Source organism: Aplysia californica, unplaced genomic scaffold (genome assembly GCF_000002075.1).
Source record: "Aplysia californica isolate F4 #8 unplaced genomic scaffold, AplCal3.0 scaffold00355, whole genome shotgun sequence".
NCBI classification, from domain to species: Eukaryota; Metazoa; Mollusca; class Gastropoda; order Aplysiida; family Aplysiidae; genus Aplysia; species Aplysia californica.
In genome coordinates, this window is record NW_004797625.1 from 196,532 (window position 1) to 200,426 (window position 3,895).

Consider the following 3,895-nt stretch of genomic DNA (forward strand, 5'->3'; position numbering starts at 1 on the left):
GTGTGTGTGTGTGTGTGTGTGTGTGTGTGTGTGTGTGTGTGTGTGTGTGTGGTGAATGACGGACAGCCTCCTTACCTTCTTCTCGGACAGTACGTAGAGATGAGACTGGTCCTCGTCAAAGCTCAGATCCTTCTTCACCTCCTGGCCCGGCACCACGGACACCGTCTCGTACACGTGACCCGTCAGGTTCGACTCCAGAGACATCTGGAGAGGACGTAGTAAACATTAGTTCCTCATTCAATCAACTAGAAAATTTGTTTTTTTTGTGTGTGTGTGTTTTTGAAACACTTCACCTAATACATCACGGAAGCGTGCGGATTCGCCAAAAACAAAATTGTTCATATAATTAAATAGATCTATATGTCTCACCACAGAGGGATGGAGCCAGAAACTATTAAAAACGTGAGACAGATATAAAAAAGACAGACCCCCCCCCTAAACCCGTGGAATAAAATACCCCCAAAATCTCCGTTATGTACTGAGTCAAATTATTTTTAACAGTAGCTCAGTTGTGCTTAAGAGCTACTCCCGCCAAGATATACAGGCACAGACGTATGGGGGGGGGGGGGGGGGTTCTTTCAAAGTAGCTGCAAAGAGGGAGGTTCAAACGAGGCGACCGTACCAACCTCACCTAGGATCCAAGATCAGAACGAAGGCATTCGTGGGTATACTAAAAATGCTCAAATCATCAAAATCGTTATTCCATCCAATATAGTCCATTCCGTGAAAATGAGTTCTCTAAAATTATGAAAATATTCAAGTTAAAAAGACAGTTTATCGTGCATCATGTCCTTGAAATAATTTAGGTTTTATTTTTACAAAATTACCTTGAGGACGTCTCCATTCTTGGTGCCTACAAACGCCACCGTGTAGGCGTGAGTGACTGCCACACGAAGAGCGCTCACATGTGGCGTGGAGGCCGGCAGTTTGAGCACCGAGCGGCCCTCGATGGGGATACTACCCGCCAAGGGCTGGTTCGAATCTGACCCGCAATATTCGTCAGTTATTGTGAATTCCTGGAGAGAAAAAAGCGTTTATTTACTGATTCATTAAAAAAAACTGGAGGGAGGGGCAGAATGGGGGAGAGTTAGTATATGGGATTTGGTACGTGCAATATAAGAGCTGTATAAAAATAAATTACTTACCCCCTTCTTCCCCTCCCCCCTCCTAACACCACCTTGACACTCACACCACCTTGCCACTCAAGTTCCACCTTGTCCCAAAGACTGACTGAAATATGGGGGAAATCTCCATTCTCCTTTCCTTTCATGTTATTCCCTTGCCACTATACCCTCTCATTATAATAATCACATGTGTGGTATTCGAACAATAGTTTACAAATGCCAGTTTTAAAGAGAAAAAAAAGTATATCAACGGCTGCGAGAGAAGTCACTGAGTTCACATCTATTCCACCCTCCCTCCTTGTTATAATCATATGTAATCTGGGTCAGTGTTTTGACATGTAATCGTGGATATCTTTTTATCCTGTCTTTATCTTTTTCTCCTTCTCCTCTTGCGAACAAGAAAACGAAAACTAAAAACTAAGTGGTCTTTTCCATTTTCCATCTTATTTAGCTTGTTTGTTTTATTAGAGGTTTAACGGCACTCGCAACAGTATAAGTCTTATTTAGCTGTTGTCTCCGATTTAACAAGCCCAACAAAGGCGTCACTTCGCCACTACCAGACAATATTTGAAAGAAGACATCAAAAACTTTTTAAAAATAAAGAAGACCACACAAATGGCAGATCACATGCCGTGCTCCCCGGCTCCCCTCACTCACCGTGTTCCGGGTACACTTGGTACGGCCCAAGTGACTCCCTCCATCGCTGCCCGTGCCGTTGAAACATCTCTTGATATTGAGCGTGAACTTGTTCCGCACGAAGTCCATCGGGAAGACGCACAGCGCCGAGTTGGTGGTGGGCATGTCCGAGTTGGGCTGCTTGCTCTCCGAGAAGACGCCGTAGAGCACGTCCGTCTGAGTGTTGATCCCGAGATCTAAGGCTAACTCCCTGCCCGCCTTCGCCACGTAGGCAGCCTGCACGAGGTTGTACTCCACCCCGCCGGCCTTGCACACCAGAGGCACCTCGACGTAGGAGTAGAAATCCTTATCGTTCTGACAGACCCGGATGGCCACGGAGTGGAACTGGAAGTTCTCCGAGCCGCTGGAGGTTTTCTGGACGGCCAGCATGTAGCTGAAGTTCTCCGAGCCGAAGCCATAAATGTAGGTGACCGGGAACTGGCGGCGCTGCTGGTTGTCGAAGTTGAAGAAGGTGCCGGTGAACTTGATCTCGTCTTCGTAAGCCATGCTGAAGTCCGACAGCTTGCGGCTTGCAAGAGATGGCACGTCCCGCACCTGTAGCGAAGGGAAATACTGAGTCTGAGTTTTGAAAAAAGACAAGCATGTTGACATAATGGGGTCATTTCGTGACCCCAAAAAAGTAAGGCAGATAGAAACAACTAACTGAGGGAGAGAAAAGAAGAGGGAACTTTAACACTTCTTTTTTCACAGTATGGCTACAATAGAGTCATTAACAATAAAACCATGCTTCGTGTGGGAAACATACATACACTAACACACACACACAGACAGACACACTCACATAGACACACACACACACACACATAGACAAATATACACACAAACACACACACACATTAAGAAAATCCCTCTTAAACTACAGAAGTTTCGGACCAGGACATCCTTCACTAAAACCAATCATGACGCCAATAGCTCAAAAACCAAACCATCCCCACCAACGACTGACCTGTAGCGAAAACGTGACCGACACATAGAGCACATTGGGCTGCGGCTCCGAAGCGTTTGGCGAAGGTCCGGGTGCTATGAAGGCCACGGTGGACGCCGTCCTGTTGTTGGTGACCACGGGCGTGTCGTTGACCGGCTCGTCTCTCTGACTGATGTCCGTCAGCAGGCGCTTCTCGCAGTACCCATGGGCCAGCGTGCCGCACGAGATGAGCCGGTTGTGGACATAGTCGATGAGCAGCACCTGCAACAGATTGGGAGTCGTTGTTTTGATGTTGTTATTATTATTATTATTGTTGTTGTTGTTGTTGATGTTATTATAATTATTATAATTATTATTATTATTATTATTATTATTATTATTATTGTTGTTGTTGTTGTTCTTGTTGTAGTTATAGTTGTTGTTTTTGTTGTCGTTGCTGCTGTTGCTGTTGATGAAGATGTTTTTAGTAAAAGTTTTTTAAGGTAAAATAACAACAGTATTAGATCGTATAAGTGCCAAAGGCTAAAGGTGTTACTAGAAAAAGAAAAAGAAGGAGAGGAGATAAGGACGGTTGGTGCTTGATAGGGAAACAGACGCAAACCACGCCTGAGCACCTGCATACAGATTGGTGACATATTTTAAGCCCATTCGAAATTGAAAATTCATGAAACTTTAGAAGACAAAGAAATCATATCTTCTTATGACCATCACCACTTTGCTTAAGTACATTTCGACCACATTATTATATTTGAAAACACGCATGCAGAACTCACCTTGATGTAGTTATGCGTGAGGCTCAGCTCGTACATGCACGATTTCGAGCTGAAGACAGGGCGGGCACATTTTGGGTTGTCCATCGCTGGCCCTGTCTTCACCTCCAGCTGTTGTTCCAGATCTTTGTCAAGGCTGAGAGAAAAAGAAGGAGTAGTGCGTTGATATTTTAACTCAACCGGACAATATGAAAGTACATAATAAAAACAAAAACGAATAGAAATATTTGTAAACCGTAAAGCAAGACCGACAGTACACAAAACGGTACATTGCCACATGGAGGGATTCCGGGTTCAAAGAATTCGATAGATTCAGAGAGAGAGAGAGAGAGAGAGAGAGAGAGAGAGAGAGAGAGAGAGAGAGAGAGAGAGAGAGAGAA

General features: G+C 44.7%; 1 protein-coding gene across 1 annotated transcript in view; it reads right to left on the bottom strand.

Moving 5' to 3' along the window:
• LOC101854347 (plexin-A2) overlaps nucleotides 1-3,895 on the bottom strand; it is a gene marked incomplete in the record, with an annotated part of 268,808 nt that overhangs the window by 111,186 nt on the left and 153,727 nt on the right. Inside the window, 5 exon segments of the mRNA XM_035970985.1 lie at nucleotides 76-204; nucleotides 828-1,016; nucleotides 1,782-2,354; nucleotides 2,767-3,006; nucleotides 3,519-3,651. Coding sequence (XP_035826878.1) covers nucleotides 76-204; nucleotides 828-1,016; nucleotides 1,782-2,354; nucleotides 2,767-3,006; nucleotides 3,519-3,651 — 1,264 coding nt within the window.